Source organism: Amphibalanus amphitrite, unplaced genomic scaffold (genome assembly GCF_019059575.1).
Source record: "Amphibalanus amphitrite isolate SeventyFive unplaced genomic scaffold, NRLGWU_Aamphi_draft 000514F_arrow, whole genome shotgun sequence".
Taxonomy (NCBI): domain Eukaryota; kingdom Metazoa; phylum Arthropoda; class Thecostraca; order Balanomorpha; family Balanidae; genus Amphibalanus; species Amphibalanus amphitrite.
In genome coordinates, this window is record NW_024882008.1 from 142,712 (window position 1) to 162,172 (window position 19,461).

At 52.6% G+C, this 19,461-nt stretch overlaps 2 protein-coding genes across 6 annotated transcripts; one reads left to right on the top strand and one right to left on the bottom strand.

The window, feature by feature from the left end:
* Positions 1–537: 537 nt before the first annotated feature.
* Positions 538–12,291, bottom strand: LOC122393063 (nascent polypeptide-associated complex subunit alpha, muscle-specific form-like). The gene is made up of 12 exons (XM_043388657.1): positions 12,150–12,291; positions 11,846–11,935; positions 11,335–11,553; positions 10,804–10,988; positions 10,472–10,625; positions 10,093–10,241; positions 9,512–9,682; positions 8,903–9,105; positions 3,221–8,505; positions 2,744–2,923; positions 2,174–2,299; positions 538–1,824 (listed from the first exon to the last, which is right to left on the bottom strand). Exons 1-12 carry the CDS (start codon positions 12,273–12,275, stop codon positions 1,747–1,749), a joined length of 6,966 nt encoding a protein of 2,321 aa, XP_043244592.1. The 5' UTR covers positions 12,276–12,291; the 3' UTR covers positions 538–1,746.
* A 2,719-nt stretch (positions 12,292–15,010) lies between these two features.
* Positions 15,011–18,918, top strand: LOC122393064 (proteasome activator complex subunit 3-like). 5 transcript variants are annotated; one of them, XM_043388662.1, is made up of 3 exons: positions 15,011–15,029; positions 17,572–17,934; positions 18,353–18,918. In XM_043388662.1, exons 2-3 carry the CDS (start codon positions 17,575–17,577, stop codon positions 18,746–18,748), a joined length of 756 nt encoding a protein of 251 aa, XP_043244597.1. In that variant the 5' UTR covers positions 15,011–15,029; positions 17,572–17,574; the 3' UTR covers positions 18,749–18,918. The 5 variants fall into 5 exon arrangements, with proteins under 5 accessions (XP_043244597.1, XP_043244593.1, XP_043244594.1 ...); XM_043388658.1 differs by lacking the exon at positions 15,011–15,029 and adding an exon at positions 16,182–16,265; XM_043388659.1 differs by lacking the exon at positions 15,011–15,029 and adding an exon at positions 16,184–16,241.
* The last annotated feature ends 543 nt before the right edge of the window (positions 18,919–19,461 follow it).

Sequence of the window (19,461 nt, forward strand, 5' to 3'; positions counted from 1 at the left end):
ACGCTGTCATCTACCAGCGGTACGTCAAACTGTCGATTGGATGATGTCAAAATTATCACCTAGCTATCACCGGTGAACCGGTAGCCGGCAAAGTCGGGTAGTGAGACCGTGGAATCAAGCCAAGTATCAGCCATTTGCCCATTTGTAATAGGCGTTGCGTAGCGAGGTAACCCGGAGCCACGGTATATAGAGAAATCCCGGAGCCACGGCCACCAAGCTCACCCATCAAACGATTTTTTTTAATCTTGCGTGAACTGAACTAACCAGTAACCGGATCCGACTGCAATGACTGGTGCCCAGGGGCGGGATTTGTAATTCTTGTTTACGCTCAAGACCCAAGGACCCTGTATTCGAATCATGGAACGACTGGCAAGATTCATAGGTACTTTCAGCAGTCATGGACTCATGCAATCGTATTCAGTTGCCCATCCAAATATTACATTACACGATAAGGTGTCTTGGATTCTCTTAACTCAGATTCTTTGATTCTCGAATCCTTTTTAATCACCGTAGAGCCAGTTTTCACGCAGGTCACTCTACTCACACCACGTATATTCAACGCCTCCGAATGGGCCCAGCTCTCACAGGAAACCATAAATAAAAGCATACACAACGAATGAGTGGCTGGTGAGAAAATTGTCCAAGTGCGATAGCGTGTTAGACACCTCACATGTGACCAAAAGTCACAAGCCCAAGAGCGTTTGTACAAAGAAAATCGTAAGGAGCGTCACGTACGAAAGATGATATCTCCTAAGCCGAAGTAGGATTTGATCGGGATGGGTAGACACGCGGAATATGCTGCGGCTGGCAAGAGGCAGCTGGCAAGACCAAACATCCTTCAGCAGTCGTCAGCTACCAACGCAACACACCGGCACTAATTACCAAAGCTCGGGCTTGCACTCAACGCCGAAATTATGTCAGGAATAGATGGCAACCACACTTTCTTGAAGCTCAGATTAACGCCGAAATTGTCAGGAATAGAATGCAGCCGCACTTTGTTGGAAATATGCTCTAAGCACTTACGCTGTGCTCTACAGAAAGACAACGGAACGATAAATTCGTGAAAAATTAAATACGCAATAGGAAAGCCGATGATAGACACACGTTCTATAGCAATATGGCGCAACATAATATCTTCAGGTAGTCTACTGTCTTTGGAACACTGAGATGGTATGGCCTGAAAGCCTACGATTATATAACTACAACATAGAATTTGTACTGGCCGCCAGCTTTCTCTCATAAGCAGTATTATGCAACAATTTAGAACTAGTCTTGCTAGGTAAACTACCAATGAACCAAAAATAAAACACAGATTCCCGCAAATCACTAACCAAATTATCAAAAAATACAGTGCAGTTTACCGCAAACGTAGACACCTCACTTCGCGCAGAGCCCCCATAAACACGTATTTGTAAAGTCTGCCTGTTGGAGCGTGTGCCGACAGTCGGCCGGTAGTTCACTGACAGTCCGGGCAGGTCAGTTCGCGATGGTGCGTCGGACCGCGGTGCACTATCAAGACCTGGGACGGCGCGGCACTGACCACACACACCGCCCGGCTGCCTGGCCCGGGCGGCCGTCACTTGTCTCTACAGTGCGCTCTAGAGACGTCTCGTCCCCCAGTGCTAGGTCCGAACTCCCTCATACTCTCCAATATTGTACTTCTGCTGCGGCGGCGCTGGGTTGCTCCGGTGTAGACCCGTCGCCCGTCCGGCGTACCCCGCGGCACCGGGTGACGAGCCCTGACGGCTAGTTGAGCAGGGTGCGCTGGCGGATCACCTTGCCGCTGGGCACCAAGACGCTAGGGTTGCCGTCACGGAACGACACCTGCCGAACGGACGGGCAGTCAATGGTACAGCTCCCTGGCGCAGAGTGAGCGGTACAGTTACGGGGGTACGAGAAGATTGGTTATGTGAATCGGAAAGGTACTCGTACATGACGTGAGCAGTTCAATTTAGTATCAAATGTTCTTGAAGTTGCGAAATACTTATCTATCGATAAACCACAGAACGAAGAAAAAAGCATTTCGTACAAACCCACGCCCCATGCCGCTAACAGTAATAAACGTAGCACGATCAGCCCATCCCTTGGACATCTTTTCATTACCGGACGCTGCTGTTTCTCATCCTGAACATAATACAGCCACCCGCCCACCAGCTCCCCCATTTCTACCTACCTGGTACTCGACGAAGCAGCGCCGTGTCACGTAAGTCACCGGCACGGGCTCGCTGTCTGCGGGCGCACGGAGCAGCAGCGGCGCGCCCACCTCCGGTAACTGACACAGGATATTCCCCGACATCTCCTGAGGAGACACACACGGATCACGGCCGGCGTTAGCTGTTAGTCAGTCGGACGGGAAAGGCACTGACATGCCGGCTTGTCGAATGTTTATTGGTCGCACATGTAACCCGGACAGATGTTGGATCCTCGAATGACGGAATTTCTACGGGAAAAATCGTAACAGAGAATGCGGCAAGATACAATTAAAAGGGATTTCGCAAGCAATGGCTGAAAAGAAGGTTGGTTTCTGAGCTCGTACGACAAGATTCTAGTGAGCGTGAGGTTTTTTATGCAGTATTAGACGTTTACCATTAACTTCATAACAAACCGCATCAAACGAAGTTGTTCATAATCCTGGAACATCTAAAAATCTAGCCACTCGCCATACAATTGAAAGCGAACCGATGTTCTGTTATGCGCCTCTTCTCCCCATCACACTCAACTATCTCCTTGACCCAACCCTTACCGTGAGCTGTTTGGGCGATATATCACTCCGCTGTGATCCGTCCGGCAGGGAAACTGTGAACGTGGACCGCTCTATGCGTCGCTCCACGATCCCTCGCCGGTACGTGCCGTCCGGGTGGAGCGCAGTCACCGACTCGCCCTTCTTGGGCACGCGAGAGTCCCCGGGTCGTATGGGGCCGGACTGCAGGGAAGTGATACGATTGCGTTAGATGGAAAATAGTATGGGGCGTAGTCATGATTTAAATAATTGATGGAGAAGGCAACAGAATAAAAGGCGTGCACGATTAAGCATGGAGCAGTATTTGAAGCGGTATGGCTTTGTACCTCACGATATACATAGCATGTGTAGCTAATACGCCATCACCATCAGGTACAGCGAACGTTCACGATATGACTAATAGATATCATGAGATCAATGCGACAACGCAGTACGCCGCAATTAAAAATACATATGTTTTGGCTAGTTCTGCCCACTTACCGGTCTGTTTCGGCGGTGCGGCGCCTGGGGCGTGGTCGAGGTGGTCGCGGAGGCCGGCTGCTGGGCGGGTACCCCAGGCTGCTGAGCGGGTACCCCAAGCTGCTGTTGAGCGGGCACTCCAGGCTGCTGAGCGGGCACACTCGTCTGCTGACTGGGCACTGCAGATTGCTGAACAGGCCGCATTTCAGGCTCCTCATCGAGCACAACCACCTGGTGCTGCTGGGTCGGCACGGCGGCCTTCTGAAGCGGCGCGGTCCTCTGCTGTGGCCTGCCGTAGTGTGCCCTGGCCGCCGGCCGGGCTGTCGGTGCCGCCTGTCCCTGTAGCGCCGCCTGTAGAACACTGTTGGCCGCCTTATGCTGCGCCCACCCCTCGTGCTGCGGCCGGGACGGGGCGCGCGATCGGTATCCAATCGGTTCGTCGGTGTAGTAGTGACCGACCGGCGTGGGGGTCTGGTAGTTGGCCGACGTGGTGCTCTGGTAGTTGGCTGGCTCAGCAGGCCGGTAGTAGACGGGCGCGGAGTTCTGGTAATTCGAGGCCGCCGACGAAGCCGTCCCCACTTGCAGAACAGTTACTGAAGACAGCTGAGCCAGCTGGGTGGCGGTGAGCTTCTGGACTATTCCGTCCTTCAGTGTCTGTATGGACGGGAGCTGCGGCCGCTGAGCGGTGGGCGGCCGCGGGGCGGGGCGGGGCGCAGTGGGCACCTGCTGGGGCCTGATAGCCGCCGCCGACGGCTGGTTCTCCTGGTAGCGATAGGTGACGCAGCGTGAACCACGGATCATCTGCTGCGGCCGCGGCGGGATCGGCTGCGGTGGCGTCTGCTGAGTTAGCGTCGGCCGCGGCTGCTGGCCAACAGCGGAGTACGTCTTAGACGATTTATTGGGGGCTGTACCGTACCCAACAGCCGTAGCGGCGCAAATCTGTCTGATAGCCGCCACGTTATCATCCGGCAGCGCACCGAGGGGCAGAACGTCGGAGGATGAGCCGCCAGCTGCAGTTTGTGGGACGGTCTCAGTCATCGGTACTGAACTACCCGTGGACTGAGAGACGGTGAAGGTAACTGAGCGCGCAGCCGACTGAGGGGAGCTCGTAGAGGAAGTGGTGACCACTTGGTAGATAGTCTGCTGAGCAGGAACGGAGTTGGGTTGTGTGACGCCTGAGATAGTAGGCGACTTCTGAGCTGTCGCGGTGATGGATGGAGAGTTCTGCGCTGGTAGAGGGGAGGCCAGTCGATCCGCCTGATACTGAGAGTCTCCAGACGCACTCCTGCTCGGCTGTGGCGAGGAGAAAGTAGCCGTCTGGGAAGAAGGCTCAGACGCAACTGGTAATGTACTCTGCAGGCCTGGGGTGGATACCGGCACAGCGGTCTCCCCCGAAGGGACAGCAGCACTGTTCGATCCGGTCTCGGGAGGCGTTAAAACCGTCGCGGTCGGTGAGGAAAAGATGGCGTCCAGCAGCGCTTTCATAGCGGAAGCATCGTCACTGTTTAACGTAGGTGATTCAGTAGCAGAGGTTGCTACAGTCGAAGGAGACGTGACCACCGAAGAGACAGGGGTAGGGGAAGCGGTCATCGTCTGAGGAGACGAGCGAGGCAACGCTACCGTTTGTGGTAGAACGTCCAGCTTCAGGTTCGCCGGAGACTGAACAGTCGGGTGGACGCTCTGACACGGCGAGTTGGGCGTGACGGCGACCTTCAGAAGACTAGTTCTTGATGACAGTAGAGACACGTTTTGACCTGCTCCGTTAGCTAGTGTCGTCGGAACGGTAAGCTGCGAGGCTGCACCCCGAGAATCCCCGCCGGCTCCTGCCGTCACTAGGGGGTACTGAATGGTGACACCCTTCACCCTCACGAACCCTGGCCGGGTGGCTGCGGCCCGCGGCTGGGGGCCTGCTCCGCCGGGAGTCGCTGTTCCGTATGTACCGGGCTGGGCGCGCCCCGTCCCTACCGGCCTGGTCGAAAACCGAGGTGTGCCTCTACCGCGGGGACGCACAGTACCTACGCCGGCAGCGTTCCAAGGCTGGATGGTAGTACGGACGGCTAATGACTGTCGAGCAGAGTTAGCGCCACAAGGCTGCGTCGCTTCTGCTTTGATGATCGGAGACGGAGTCAGGGTCGCTTCTGCTTTGATGATCGGAGACGGAGCCAGGGCCCGGTACCGCTTCATTGAATCTGCCACAGAGGCTCGAATATTGAATACGCCAGGGCTCTTCTGCGGCGACGATTTCTGCGGATGGTTGCTGGCGGCAGGTGCCGAGGAGACGGCATGGGCGGCTGAGGCGGGGGTGGAGGCGGTAGCGGCCGCGGCGGCGAGGCTGGAGGCGGTGGAGGCAGCGGCGGCGGGGCTGGAGGCGGTGGAGGCAGCGGCGGCGGGGCTGGAGGCGGTGGAGGCAGCGGCGGCGGGGCTGGAGGCGGTGGAGGCAGCGGAGGCGGGGGTGGAGGCGGTAGCCGCCGCGGCGGCGGGGCTGGAGGCGGTGGAGGCAGCGGAGGTAACAGTAGCGGCGGCAGAGACAGAGGAGGCAGAAGAGGCGGGGGCAGTGGCGGCGCGGGCGGCCGCGGCCTGCGGTGTCTTACGCAAAATGGAGGGTCGTCGAGCCGGCTGTCGCTGCTTACTGGGGACCCTGGTCGGCCCTCCTGTGTTCGACTTCAGCTGCTTCAAATGGCACAGCAGTCTTGCCTGGGATGGGGTGATTACCGTCAATCTCGACGCCTCTGACGGCATGTTCTTCGCCACCAGCTTCAGCTTTCCAGTGGTCTGTGTCACCCCTGCAGCCGGTTTGGGCGCCAACAAGGGCTGGGTGGCTGACCCCGCACCATTCACAGCCGCTGGTCTCTGCGGCGCCGGAGTCGGTCGGCCCTGTTCGCCAGCCATCCTCGCCTTCACCAGCTGCAAGTACCGGCGCGCCTCCTGCATGGACAGCGCCCGCGGCGGCTGCGGGGTGGCGTTGGCCTTTCTCCCAGTCGGCGCCTGGCCGCGCTGTGGTGAGCCCGCCACACCGTCCGTCCGGCCTACGATCACGATTGTCTTGCCGTTGAGGGACGTCTGTTGGCCGTTCGCGCCTGCAGGTACCGCCGCGGCGCGCTTATTGAGAAGTTTAGTCGCCAGGGCCTTCTTGGCGTTTCCGACTGAGGCACTAACGCCACTCACTGCTCCGTTACCAGTCTTACCAGCTCCCAGGGAGGCAGCTGGCTGAGGGGTATCATTAGCGCTGTCCGGAGCAACACTGCTCCCACTGTTATCGGCGCCTGCACTGTCCTGTAACGACGCCTCAGACGCAGCTTTGGCGGCCTCCAATCTGGCGGCTTCTGCCCTGGCGGCTTCGGCCATGAGTTCCTCAATCCTGGCGGCCTCCGCCTTACGTGCCTCCTCCATCCTGGCCGCCTCTTCGGCCTGCTTCTTAGCCCGCCGCTCGGCGCGAAGCTCTGATATCCCCGGCGCGTTGCAGCGCAGACACTCCTTCTGAAGCAGTTTGATAAGGCGTATGTTGAAGGCCGACAGCTTCACCTCTTTCATCAGCCTCTCCAAGAAACGGAAGCGGCCCAATGGGTCTCTGCGATGGCCGACCGTAGTTCGAAGATCCCGCATCGCGTAATATACGAGAGTAAGACGATCCGCATTCTTCAGCTTTTGAGTAACTGCTACGGAGGGCTTGTTATCTGCGGTGATGACTGCAGGAGGCGTCTGATTCGGGGTAACTTGCTCCCCCGCCGGTGAGGGCTCCTGGACTGGGGTGGCCGGGGGAGCGCTCGGCTCCTTCTCAGTCTGAGGCTGGGAAGAAGGCTGGTTTTCGCACACGGTTGGCTGGGGAGGACTAGTGGATGGATCACCCGTGAGAGCCGGCGGCGACGCCTGTTCCGGGGGCGCCACAGCTCCAGGCGAGGGAGGCTTGTCCTGTGCTGATTGTCCTTCATCTGCCAGTGTGTCGGCCACCTCGGGACCTTCCGATACCGCCGGCTGCGGTGAAAGGGCGGGCGGGGGTGTGACCGATACCGCACCCGACGGCGACGTGCCCTCCTCTGGCGCCAGCGAGACCTCTGGGGGCTGTGTCTGCTCCGGGTTGCTCTCTAACACAGACGGTCCGTCGGGCACACCGGCCGGAGGCGCGGCAAGCTGTGGCGACAGCTTGGGCGGCGGTGGCGTTAGTAGCCCTGGGTCCGCGTTTGAGTTGGGAACGGTCAGCGTGGTTATGACTTCCAATGCGGACATTTGTTCGAGCGGCGCTGGTTGCTGAGATTTTGTCTCTTCAGTCGCAGGTACGTCCGGCACCTTCACGTCTTCAGACACGTTTGACTCCGTCGCTGCTGGCTCTGTGGACTGTTTTGCGGAGGAATCCGGCAGGATCGCTTTGGAGGGATCAGGAGACCCTCCAGCACCGATATCCGAGACCGACGGCGTTTTTGAATCATCAGCGGGCGTCTCCGGATGTTCAGAACCAGATCCAGACTTCTGTGGCAGTTGTTCTTCAACCGTCTTCGAGGCCTCTGGATCAGTTGGTTTCGCGACGTTCGCCGTCTGCGTCTGGGACGTCGCTGCATCCTTTTCAGGAGTTTCATTGGTGGCAGAGGGCAGCTGGTAAGCCTTCCAGCGCTCCAGACTGTCGTTCTCCCGCAGCCAGCCGACCACCGACACAAACAGATTCGCCAAGAACTTACGCTGCCGCTCCTCAAATACATGGTCTGGGATGAGTGTGTCATCTGTGTGCTGAGCTTTGGGAGCAGGCTGGTGGCGCAAGTTTATCGTCCGCTTCCCACCTCCTACGCCTGTCTTCACGGCACAGGACGGACGGTACTCCTCGCCACTGTCACCTTCTGATTCAGACTCGGACTTGACGTCTGCCTCACTGTCTTCCTCCACTTTCAGTTTCACCTCCTTCTTAATTCCTTGCTTGACTTTCTGCCTTGCTCTCTTAGACGTGTTTATTCCAGATGGCCCAGGCTCGCTTTTAATAGCCGTCGAGTCAATCTCTGTTGATGGATCCCCTTCAGCGTTCACCTCCGTTTTGACTATGCTCTTCCGCCTGCGTTTTCCGACTTGCGGTACCATAGGCTCCGATTTGACAGCGTCTGCCAGCATCTCCTCCTCTGAGGAAGTGTACTCCGCGCCCACGGGTTTATTGGCCTTGCGCCTCTTGCACTGCCTCTCTCTGAGCAGGCGTTTCTCCTCCGCCTTCCTGCGTTTGCGGTGTTTGCGCTCCACACAGGCCATGTAGTCGTCGTCAGAGTCGGACACCGGCCGTCTCCGTCCGCGGCCGGGGCCCAGAGGCGGCAGGTCCAGCTCGTCCTCGTCATCTGCGAACGGACAGCGCCGTCAATGTCACTCAATATGTTTACATGTGACAATAGACATTAATTGTGGAGAGCTAAGAGAAACTACACTTCAATCTCGGCTACAAGGTCGAAAAGTGACAGCCGATGGAAGGAAATAATATAAAACACATCGTTGGTCTTAACCCTGACATTATTTGACCTTGTGCATGAGCATTGAGCAATGAAGCGAGTGACAATTTCTTGTGTTGCAGCCAAACACTTGACCTTCACATCGTCCACATCCTGAGATATTTCGCCAAAATAACCATGAAGTGCCCACCAGCAACTGTACGGCTTTCTTATCATTCAAACTTCCCAATCGATTTCGCCTTCCGTCCACCTTCCCGGCTTCATCTCACTGGCCCCATTCAGCGCTCACCCGTCACGCCGGCCTTCAGGTAGACATCCTGAAGCGCCAGTAGCTGGTCGTAGTCCATGGGCACATCGGCCACGTCGGCTGGCGGCGGAGAGCACGTCGATCCGGCGTCATCGTTCAGGTCGCCGCCCGTCCGCTCGTGGATTGGATGACGCTTGTGCAGACCGGCCGACGCGTCCAGCGGCGCCTCGGCACCCTCCTCCACCCTGACGGCACGCACAAAGGATCGTCAAGAACCGAAGAATGCAAGGTGAGGTACGGGGTGGGTCGATTCCGCGCCGGTGGGGTCGGGCGTGTTTAGGAGGGTTCTGTGCACAGCTGCGAGCACGGTATGTTCACTCGTGTGAAACTACAAGTACACAATCAGTGTCAAAAACAAAGTTTACGAATTACGAGCTTAGGCATGCGTTCAAAAACGAGAAGTCGGTTCATGCGCTCTAACAAGACAAATCTTGGTGAAACGTGGATGAAGACGATAAAATGGCGAGCAGGACAACCTGCAGACACTTGATCACTGATGACCCCAGACTCAAGTCAATCCCCAGACGTAGGCACACCTTACACTGCCGGCATGAGAGCCTAAAGCAGATAGATCCCCGTTCATCCTCTCACCCTGGCTCGAGGATCGCCGGCGGCCGGTCGGCGATGCCCGGGTGGGACGGCACCATGATGTCGGGCCTCTCCGGGTGGGGTCCGATGTCCTCACCCTTCAGCCACTGTTCGTACCGCTCCGGCTGCAGACGCTTCACGAACGTGTCCATGTTGATCCGAACCATGTCGTCCCTGGCACGGGAGGGGAGACGAGAGGTCAATATTACCTTCTTCAGACTCCCTTTGCCTTCCGTCTAGTAAATGACCGGGATAAATGACCTGTCGCTAAGATGATTAGCTATGATAGGTTGAGATCTGTCAGTTCGGGTAGCTCCCATTCATAAAAATAATTTTCATTCGATGTTTTCAAAAAAGCTTTTGACCAGAGATATGCTACATCAAAGCTCATTTAAATGACAGCACAAAGACAAAAATATTAATCAGTTTCCTATTAAAGAAATTTCCCGCGTTGCTGAATGTTGATACAACCCTGCCGCTAGACCGTAAAAAGTATTTTAAAAAAATATGGCAGCAGGCACCCATGAAACTGATCGGATTCCTTTCCCGTTAGATTCCCCTTCCGGGTCCCACTCCCAACTCACTTGCAGTAGCAGAGGGTGGCCCGCTTGCCGTACTCGACCCAGCGCGGCGAGGCGAAGTTGGTCGACTCGGCGCAGTTGAAGCCGTGGTTGTAGCCGGAGTGGTAGCCGTAGGGGAACGTGATCATAATGTCACCAGCCTCCTGCGTGATCTGCGAACGGCACAGCAACACAGCGAAATGGTAAATTTTGGCATTACCTATATAATGTGTTATTACATACACATTATAATAAAAAACGAATTTGGTCGTATAACTTACGGTAGTCACCTCTTTAACTGAGGCAGCATGAGTAACTCACTTCTAAAGACAAAGACACGGCTAGCGTGGTGCCAACGGCATGCATCACCAGCTTCAACACCACGGCCGGCGCCGCCACTCACCCGGTTGAAGGGCACGCCGTGCTTCTTGAGTAGTTGCGGACTGAGCAGGATGGACTTGTGTCGCAGGAAGGCGGGGCACTGGCGCGACTCTGTGGGGAACATGGCGGCGGCCAGCTGCTCCAGTCGCCAGCCGTGCGCCGGCGGCACGGCGTACCTGGGAAACGCCACGGAGACGGCAGAGTGAGAGCACACCATTCAGTGATCACACATACAGGAACAACAGAATGACATACTGTACCACCTGACGAGGTCAAATGAGACCAAAAAGGTAACATTTTTGTAGCACTGGGTGTCCCATCACTACAATTGTACCAAGCATGCGATCGACTCACCAGGATTTGGGCGCTCCGTAGTGGAGGTAGTTGATGCTGTACAGATCCATGTCCTCGGTGTGCCAGGCGAACGTGGTCTTCCACATGCCGAAGTACAAGTAGGCTGTGTTGACGCCGGCAATGCTCAGGCCGTAGTCCTCGTCGACGTAATCGAGAATGGTGCCCAGACGGTTGATGTTCCAGACCTGAGGAAGACGAAAAAGCGAAGGATTTCATACAACGAACTAAATAAAAATCGATCAGCATAATCCTGTCAAAAATATCTGAAAGACAAGCAAGGAAAGCTCAATGTATCATGGTGAGACGGCAAAAATGATCGATCGATAGCTTATGTTGTGGAATAAATCGCAGCCACTGAATTATACGCACTGAGACAGAACAGAGAAATTTAAACAAACTAGGGATATAACCGCAAAATGAAGACGACTCTCGAAAAATGCACAGTCGCTAAAATAGCGCACCAAAGAGCCTCTACCAGCAAAATCTCTTTCTACACTACCCCCGACGCCGCGGTGCCCCGTCGCCACTCACGTCGCAGTCGGGATCGGTGAGTGAGCCGCACACGTCAGCGCCGTAGATGGGCGACACGTAGGTGACGTTCTTCCAGTAGCGGCGCTCCAGGTCGGCAAAGTCGTCGTGCGGCGGAGCGCGGTAGTGGCGGCCGTCGGCCAGCGCGCGGAACTCTGTAACGCTGAGCCGCGAGCGGAGCACGTTCACCTGGCTGTAGGCTCCCAGTCGGCCCGTCACAACCTGCGAGAGACCGGGACAGGGTGTGAACAGTCAGATGGCACTGTTTTGAAGATGGGATGTCAAAGCAATGATGGAGAACTGTACCGAGCAAACCCAGACTTATAACACATCGCAATGCTACGGGCAGTCAAGAATGATGACTTATGGCAGTTTGTAAGTCAGGATCTCAACATGATGGTGTCGTATTCGTTTTCTTTTTACAGGAGCGTTACAACCTTATTGTGTAGAAAGAATGAACCTAGCAAAAGCAACAATGAAGAGACAATCATTGATACTGATGTCTAGTAGTTACCTGTGCAATGGGATGTTTGATGGCCATTTCGCCAACATCTTCCATTTTGAAGCCTGCTTTGCGGGGAACCCATTCTTTCGGTGGAATAATCTGCAAAGAACAATAACACAACACACATTAGCATATCAAGTAACAGAACATTTTCAGAACCTGGTTTTACGGTATTTCCTGTACAAGAGCATTACTTATTAATTAAATGTCTTTAAGCACATATCTTGCATAAAAGCCAGAAATTCACATAACAGCTTGAAATGCCCTTTAAGCCTTTTTATCAGTACATAATGAACATCATCAAAATGCATACCTTCGCCACACCAGCCTTGTGCGCTCCTTGAGACTCAATGTACTCAATATACTTAGAAAAGTCCTTGAACTCTTCATAGGTGGGTCTAAACACCATTATCTCTGGAATAGCTTCGGTAAAAGCCATGGTGTTTGCTGTGATCCTCACCCTGCAAAAAAAAACCATTCCATGATAAAGGTCAATCCAATGAATCATAACAGGGCAGTTTTCAGTTTAAAATAAAACATGACAAACAAGTGTAACCTAACCTAGGCTTACATTCACGCAAGAATCGATTGGCGTTTCTGTGCCAGTGTTGCAACTTGCAAGCAGAACAGTCAGTACCATAGCCAAATGAACCCAGCAAGAAGTTATGCTGTGCCATCAACAGTAGGAGCTCAGGTAGGACTAGGTTCTTCTCCAGAGTCTGGAGCACCAGCACGTAAGCCAGACAAGAAAAAATACATACACTACGCCGGACGCCTCGGGGACTCTCGTGCGCCGAAATTCGGCGTAATCGAAACTTTGCGCTGAATATTTAGCACAAGTTGCGCTAAAGTTGATGCTTATGTGTGCCAAATTGTGTCCTTTTGACCTTAAGCCCATCTAAATGCCGACCTATGCCATAAACATTAAACCATTCGATAACAAATATCAAGAAGACTGGATGAAAAACCGGCAATAATATTTTTCCGTCGTGAGCTCATAGTTTTTTTCAAATCTAAATGAGCCAGGACACGAGGTTGGCGTTTAAATATGGTGCGAAAATGTAACCTCTTCCCTTTTAGCACTACAACCAACTGACAGGCCCACGGCACAGCCGGCAAGCTGTGCCGCCAGCTGCCCGGCTTCCTTGTGCGTGCGCGTGACGCTGCGCACATCTGCGGGGGGGGGGGGGGTAAGCTCGTTCCCCTTCACCGCGGCCTTGGTCGTTTTTAATGAGCAGTGCGACATGTCAGTTCCAGTAATTCCACTTTCAGGACATACCAATAACGGAACACTTCGACATACCATCAGCACAGGATAATAGACAATCATCCAGAGTACTGAACTTTGATCATCATATTGCACTGTACGCAAAACGTCTGTGTTTCTCCTCAGACGACTCAGCGAGCAAAATATCTCCCAAACATAATCGCGCGCTACATTACATACATGGCAGGGCATGGGTAGGTTCCTTCCCAGTTCCCCGCCAAGCAATACGATCACTGATCAGTCTTCTTGAGCCCCGCGAAACCTCACTTAACCCTTGCCCTGCTGGGGGATGGGGAAGTGTTTGAACACTCCCCAGTTTCTCCTGCCCCCCCCCCCCTCAGCCCTGTGGTTTTTGGCACACCTTATCATACATCTTTTTTACACATCGACTTCTTTATCAGTCGATCGACGTTAGGGATCGACTGATATCAGCACGACCTTTTCTGGTCAGGTCATGACCTCGATCTGTGGTCAACTTTTCAAGTTGGCCTTTCCTTGTCAAGGTATAATTCATTTGATGTGTTTCGATGAGAGGAACACGATGCTGGTAGAAATAAGCTCATGCAAGATTTGAGTCAAAAGTTATTGCAGAAAAACTGTTACCGCAAAAATATCAATTTGGGCAGTTTTTGCCCCCTTGCAGGCTAACCTGTTCACCTTAAGCCAAACCGAACGTTACAAGAACTATCGAATGCGTTTTTCCATTGTTGATGTTGATGGTAACATGGATTTATTATGGTCTGGCAGCCGGCAAGTAGGCAAGGGACTGTTTTGACAATTTTCTAGGTCAATTTATTGTTCCCGTACATATGGATTGGTTTTTTTATCCAATTATCAGTCTGGTGTGCTTGGGGCGATTTTCACTATTATGGATTTTTGAACTCCGCAAGGAAAACTCAGGAGATAGCAAGTTGAAATCTCATTGATTGTGATGCAGGCACTGCCAGATTGGAAAACAACCATACACTACGCCGGACGCCAGTGAGACCCTTTTGCGCCGGAATTCGGTGCAAAAGATTTTACACTAAAATTTCTGCATGATTTACACATTGGGTGCCTATTTGTGCAAAAATTAAGCCACTGTTATATAAAGCACATGTGCGCATCTACCAATCAAGGCTACATCAACCAGACAGGGCTTTCCAGGGCCTTGGACGCTTTCCCATGTTTGAGCGTCCGAATAAGTTTTTTTTTTTTTGGAAATTCAATACCTACCTCAATACGCTTAGTGCACTGTAGCGTCGCGCCGTGAAACAAGGCCGGAGCCGGAAGTTCCGGGGCCACAAAAATCGGGGGAGCGGTGTGATCGAGGCTGCCGGGGCCCGGGAGCCGGCGAGGGCCGGGCAGCGGAACAGCACGTGCTCCGGCATATTAGCCTCTTCTCGGCACGGGGCGCCGCTTGTCTGGGCACTGCTGGTGCTGGTGGCACGCCGCGGAGTGGAAACAGCCGATTCAGTACACGTACTGGGGCGAGCGGCTCCAGTGGCCCGCCCTCATCTGTGATCTGGTGCACCGAAATGGGGTCCTCGCGGTCCTCCCCGGGGATAGGGAGCGGCGGCGTGCTCTCGAGGAGTGACTTGAATAGTGACTCGGACCAGCTGTCCCGCCATTAATGCGAGGCCGGACAACGAACCACCCTGGTCAGCAAGCGGGCGTTTGAAGGCAGGGCGGCAGCTTGCTTCGCCAGGTCATCCGCGCTCTCATTCCCCTCAATACCGCAGTGGGCAAGAACCCGCTGCTGACTGCAGAGGGGTGTTCACAAGCACCGCAAACTGCTGAGTGCAGTGTGTACGGTGTGGGCAGCAGCCGTGGGGGTAGGAGATGGGTAGGCAGTTCTGATGTCATGGCTGCGTGAGGTGGACGGTCCAGTCTCAACCGGTTCCGACCGACCACAGCAGTCACTGCGTGCGGTGATGGAAGGATGAGGTAGGCACAAAGTGGGCAGAGCTTACAGCTGTGTATGGTCCGACCTCACACAGGGCCCGTGAACAGCCCTCAGGATTACTTAATGATGCTTGGCGATGTTCAACAAGGTCTTCCATACCTATCTCCTGAGAGGGTTAAGGCCTCACCTGGGCTGCCGCTCCTCCGCTTGGTAGAATCAGGGCGGCTCGGCTCGCCAATTCGAGCACATGATGACCAGGACATAATGTCTCATCCTGAGACCTTTCCAGAGCCGCCCGCAGGGCAAATCTGCTGCTAAATTGACCAGCGTGTCAACTAAATTCAGTGACTGTCTTTGTCAAAAAAAGTATGTGTCCGCCCTGCCCAAAAAAATAAGCTGCCGCTATGCACTGAGTTTAGCCGCATGTTAAGTTACGCCACAAATGCGCCGAAATTTTCGGCGGATCCAGCCACTATGCCGAACATATTTGGCATGCTTTGTAGGTGTTTTTACAGTCTGGGCAGAGAGGAGGGATGAACCCAATGGCGGTGTAGTTGGTTTGACTGTGATAAATGCTGGGTTCATTGCCACAAGCTTCAGCATAAGTAACTTGAACTACTCTTTTAATTTCATTAGAGTAAACCATGATATGAAGAGTACAAACAATAAAATGAAAAGGCACTTACCCAGCTAAAAGTTGCAGACAATCCTATTTTCCATTTTGAAGATCAAATGAAAGAACAACCAACAGGTCGTCACAAAAAATGATATTCTGTGGTACTTTCTTGAAACACCAAAAATACGGACCACTCTCAACACAATAACACAGAAGAAAACACACACAAATTCACTTTGCGTCAAGGTTACGATTTTGGAAAACCCAAGGAAAACCATGAGAACTTCAAAGACGGCAGGAATCTCGAAAATGACGTCAAAATTATCGCTGTATATTGCATGTTGTAGGAATCTTATATTTGATAAGATTAATTTACATGACAAAAATATAGCAGTTATGATATGCACGACTGGCATGAGGGGCACGACCAAAGAAAAAAAAGCCAAAATTTTTATGTGAACGACGCTGTAGAAATGTCCCTCCATATCATTGGTAGAAATTAATGACGTAACAGGATCGATCTAGGCAAAAATAACGTGGTGGTACTAGAACACCCATGTTGTAAGCTTGAAAGTCTCCCATTCATTCAATATAGTCCAATTCGTCCAATTCAAATTGCAACCCACAACAAGCCAAGGCAACAACCCACAACAATCTGCTTGTGTGAAAGCCGGAATATTTCAATTTTCTGTCAGATTTTTCAAATATTGGGATTTAGGGTTTGTGGTAAAGGATAGTAAAATAGGTGCTGGCACTGTAAGGTGAAGGGAGGCTATTATTTGAGACAGCATGTCAATGTTAAAATCAATATAAAATGAAAACTATTTGATATTTTTTTGTCATTTTTACTCAGGTGATTAACCGCTCTATTACGCATCAACCCTAGCAAAAGTGACAAAAAATATTGAACTGTAATCATTTTAAAATGATTTTTAGATGTTCTTAAATAGCCCGACCTTGCAGTTTCGGTTTGATTGACCTAAGGTTCTGTGTTGCATTGAACATGGTTGTGATGAGATTACATAGGTACTATTGTCAGTGTATCATTTTGGTAATGAAAATTTGAATTTCTGAGGCCACATTGACATGGCCACCCATGTGGTCTACATTGAATTCATGTGGTCTGTTTGGTTGACCAATGAGAGGCCAAGAAATGTTAGCAATGATTTATTTGGGAAAACAGCAGCATGCTGATAAAAACATTGACTGAGCAATGTCCTGGTTAAGAGATGCAGCATCAATAACATCCTGTGGAAACTGGAAGACAGTTCCAGCTACAGCCAATGATAACTAGCTGGTGCACTTGACCACTGTCATTCTTCTCAGTTCAGCCTCAACTTAGTTGTGGATCTCAGGAGTATCAAATGCTGGTTCTTGGCTATAACAGTAACTGGAGGTGTTTACCAACACAGCTCTATGCAAAATCTGCATTTCAACTTGTGAATTGTGATCTGTGCCACACCACAAGAAATCTCCACTGATTGATGCCAGCACAGATTGATGTCTCAACTTGCCATGTTCTGCTGTCTGCAGCCTTGCTGCTGCCATGAGCACAGACATGATGAAACTTCAAGTTACAAATGAGCTGAGCCAGCAGTGTTTGATGTGGCTGAAATTCATATAACTCACTTATATGACTGCCTAGTACTCTGGTAAAAGCAAATTTTTATTTGACAAATCCTGCCTTTTGATTTAACACTTGCACTGGCAAAATGAGTCTTTGTAGCCACACTGCAGAAAGAAGGCAACATTTCTTAGCCCCAAGGAGGAAGCAGACTTCTCATCACATTTCACCTTGTCACACCCAAACAATATTGCCAATCCCCTGCTCAAGCATGATGTGAGCTTGCAGAACCTGATTGGTTTGTAGCCTTTGATTAATACAGATTTGCTGGTGTTGACCAAAGTGTGTTGCGATATACCGCTAACCGCACCACTGTAATTTATCCAATGTACTACGCCACCAGGAGATGCCCAACAGCAAGGTTTCGGCGGAGGAAGCACGGGAGAAGGTATCCAAGTACAAGGATGACATCAAGGTGGAGGGCGAGCGTGTCGTCAATGACGTGCTGCCGCAGCGGATCCTGGAGATGAACGAGCTGCTGGAGCAGGCGCCGTTCACCACCACCGACCTGCGCCAGTTCCACAGCGCTCTGCAGGTGGGCGTGCCGCCCCCGCTGCACGCCGATGGACAGCCGCCGCCCGGCAAACGGCGCAAACGCAGCGAGGACGTCGGCGACGGCGAGTCTCCCCCGGCCTCCTGCCTCCTCCCGCACGGCTCCGTGCCGTGCAACAAACCCATCACCGACATCATAGAGATACTCAAACCGGTGAGAGGAGACGACTATGATGGATTAATGGTAATGTCATTGCTGGTGGCTGAATTCGACTCGTTTTCATATTTTGTTACGCTTCTTCTTTTTTACCGGCTAACGATCCCTGCGGCCGTTGAAATATTTTCATTAATTTTTGTTGGTGTGTACAATTGGCTACGGAGAAAAACAGCCCAATGGCTTACCATGAGTAAATCCATGTACGACCGATAATTTCACACTTACCGTCTGCATGGACTGGCCATCCACATATGTAAGCGAATGGCACCGGCGCGTCTAACGATGAAAAGAATGAAAACATAACTAACTGGTCAGGCTGTAGATGGCGCTGGCAAATAAGGCATGCGCAGGTGGCGGTGCCTTTACGGATTTCTCTCACTTTGTCGACTGCTGACGTTTTCCCCTTATGTCGCAGATTATCCGGCGAATCATGGAGGAGACGAATCTGCTGAAGATGTGGGTGACCTACATGATTCCGAAGATCGAGGACGGCAACAACTTTGGCGTCTCGATCCAGGAGGACGCGCTCGGTGAGGTAGCTTCGGCTGAAACCGAGTCGGCCACTCACTTCTACGAAATCTCGCGCTACTTCAGCTTCCGAGCCAAGCTGGTCTCCAAGGTGGTCAAGTACCCGCACATAGACGACTACCGACGCGCCGTGGAGGAGCTCGACGAGAAGCAGTTTGTCTCGCTGCGGCTGACGCTGGTCGAAATCCGCAACCGGTACGCCACCCTGCACGACGTCATCAGCAAGAACCTGGTCAAGATCAAGAAGCCTCGGTCGGTGGACTCAGCCGAGTCGATGTACTGAGCGTTACCGTGCGCGTGCGCAGTGACGCGGAGACTCTGCCGGGCGGGCGCCCTCGGGTCGGCCCCGCCCACGTTCCAGTGCTGGGGCGGCTCGGGTCGCACAGCCAACAGTCATACTTTCATGGATCATAATCGTGCCTCACTAGAATAAATACACCTCGGAAGGTGCAAGGTGTGAGCTGTTCGCTCCGGTCATGGTGGGATGGAGAGTAGACTACTCTGGACGCGTGGTCGATGTTGTGGAGTTGCATTCGCTCGAGTTTTGGTACGGCGGCAGATGAACCCGGCCGAATACGCCCATCTAGTTGACATTCTTTCTTCTGAGAACTGTTGATCTAAAACGGACCTAAACGGGCCTAAACATTATTTATTTAAGTGTGGACTGTGGTACCTAAGTAGCATTTTTGCTTGGAAAGTTACGTTTACGCTAAGGGTCGCTGTCTGAAAAATCGCTGTCTGAAACATTGTCATATTTGAAGCATTTAACTGACGGTTCCATGACATTTTACGGAAGGATGAGTGGGTAGGAACAATTGTGGGATGGGTGGGATGGAACCTGGCCAAGGAACTGTTCATGAAATGACTTCTCCCAGTCCCCGACGCTCTCGATCGTATATGCGCGACTTCAGTTTCTTTTCTTATAGGTATCTTGTGATGTCCAAACACATCATTTTTTACTGTAACCATCATTTATTACTTTTATGATCATTTGTT